The following is a 2,500-nucleotide window of genomic DNA, read 5'->3' on the forward strand; positions in this document are numbered from 1 at the left end:
TTTCCAAAATGAGAAAGGATTGGTTTATGAATTCAAAATTATGATGATTTATTGACCAAAGATACGCCGTATCTAAATGCACCAAGAATGATGCTAAAAAAAATTAAATCAATAGATTAATCAATAAAAAGCCAAGAAGTTTTAGATTTCCCTGGGAACATTAAAAATTGTAATTTCACTTCAGGAAATAAAAGCACAGCCTGTTTTCAGTTTCAACATTTCTTTTGAATGACTTGTTTATTGCATATAAAAACCTATAGGTGAATAAGACAGCAATTTAACACCACCTGTTAATAATCACACGAACCACAACTATCCACGGCAAAGGAATTCGTGTCAAATTTGCCGCAGGGACAGAACACACCCATAGAATCCGAGTCTGCTATTGGTCATAAAGCTCTAGTTAACAGGTATACATTTTAAGCCATATTATAACCGCCGTGTAAGGAATCATTGTGACAGGATGACTACATTGGTATATTGCAATGCGTTTTGTCATGATTCCCACAGTCATAGTATTCTAAATCGAATATTCAATATGAAAACTGTTAATAGTTCTCAACCACAACACCACGACGCTGAATACACTAATCCACAGAAAAAAACGGAGGAAAAGGAGCACAAACGCCAAAATACACAGCCATGTATCCTCACAACCTGTAAAGAATCTTACACAATGACAAAAACACCCTGGGAAAAATTGCCGTTGTCATAAACACTCCTTTCTTTCAATAATTATACATATACCTCCATCTTAAATGCTTCCTGCGCAAGGTGGCATAACCGGCTGCGCGAACTGTTGCCAAGAGCAGTCGTCTCAGGCACTCGGGGAAGGCACAATATGAGTTCTTCTACTAAGGTATTATTTTATGTCTATTCTTGATTTTGTGTGATTTAAATTATCTTTTGTGTTATTGCACTGTTTAGATTTGAAGTTGTGTTATGACATGTAGGTTGTGTTAAATTATGGAGTTAGAGTATGTAATTGATCGATATTTTTACCATAAGTATTATATTGCACTTGCTCATTTTTATTGATTAGAATATTTGTTTGGATGTATTTATAAATGTATCTGAATCACATGAAGAGTGTCATTCGATATATTTTTTTTCTTTTCTTTTTTTTTTTTTTTTCTTTTTTATTCTGCGGAGTCAACTTGTTATCAAGGTCGACCAGCTGTACAACCTGCTGGGACTCCTACTCGCTCCTCACTCTTTCTTTCACTATCATTTACAGTTATTGCCATCATATATATTCTTGCTCTTGTTATTATCATGTTTATCATTATATCTGCATCATCTTCATCATCGTCATATTCATATTCATCAGCATCACACCACCACTATCGTCATCCTCATTACTACCATCACTGTAATCATCAACATCACCATCATCATTACCATCACCATAATCATCATCATCATTATTACCATCATCACCATCTTTATTTTGATTGCTATTATTATCATTATATCCTTGTTCTCGTCATCATTATCATCATCACCATCAGATTATTGTTATCATTATATCGATGTTTTCGTTGTTATCATCATTATCCGTATCAACATTATTGTTGCTTTGTCATTATTTTGATTTGTCTTATCGTTACTACCAATATTATGGTTATTGTTATAGTTAAGGGTATTAGTTGTAATGATGGTTATAGTCATAGATTATTATCATCATCATTTTCATCATCATTTTCACCACTTGTCCTACGTCTACTACAACAACTACTACTATTACTATGGCCATGTTCATCCTTACTATCATTATTATTATTATTGTTATTAGTATTGTTATTTATCGTCATCATTATTGATATATAATCATCTTCGTTATCATCACCACCATCATCATTAATATCATACCATCATTATTATCATCATCATCCAGTATCTTTATGATAATGATGATTAGTGTAATAACAATCATTATCAATATCATTGTTCAAGCTTTTTTATACTATTGTTGTATTGATAATCATTGATATCATTGTAGTTGTTATGTAATGATGATTATTTTGTTTATCACCATCATTTTCTTCCTCTTTGTAGTATCATTATATCATCATAACCATCAATATCATTATGCTCATTATTGATATTATTATTGTTGTTATTGCTTCTGCCATTATCGTCATTGTCACCATCATTATCATCATCGTCGTCGTCGTCGTCGCCACCATCACCATCTGTAACAATGTTCAAGTTATCATTATCATTATCATCACCATCATTATCACTATCATCATCGTCATCGCCATCCACATTATTAATTAGTAGTAGTAGCTTCACCTGCATCATGATTATCAACTTAATTGCCATCATCATCATCATCTTAAACCTCGTCATCAATATTATCATTATCACTAACATTACCAATATCATTAAATTATCATTATCACTACCATCACCTTCACCAGCATCATCATCAGAACGACAGCAACAAATATGAAAATAATTCGAAGCTACCGAATCGCGCTCGAAAAGCACGTGC

At 32.6% G+C, this 2,500-nt stretch overlaps 1 protein-coding gene across 1 annotated transcript in view; it reads left to right on the forward strand.

Moving 5' to 3' along the window:
- The first annotated feature begins 762 nt into the window (after nt 1–762).
- Nucleotides 763–2,500, forward strand: part of LOC122255997 (putative maleylacetoacetate isomerase 2) — a 9,155-nt gene continuing 7,417 nt past the window's right edge. Inside the window, 1 exon segment of the mRNA XM_086542601.1 lies at nt 763–859. Within this exon segment, the coding sequence (XP_086398727.1) occupies nt 842–859 (18 nt within the window). The 5' untranslated portion in view covers nt 763–841.

The sequence above is a fragment of the Penaeus japonicus genome, unplaced genomic scaffold (assembly GCF_977035675.1).
Source record: "Penaeus japonicus unplaced genomic scaffold, GWHDUDI00000001_assembly GWHDUDI00000012, whole genome shotgun sequence".
Classification (NCBI taxonomy): domain Eukaryota; kingdom Metazoa; phylum Arthropoda; class Malacostraca; order Decapoda; family Penaeidae; genus Penaeus; species Penaeus japonicus.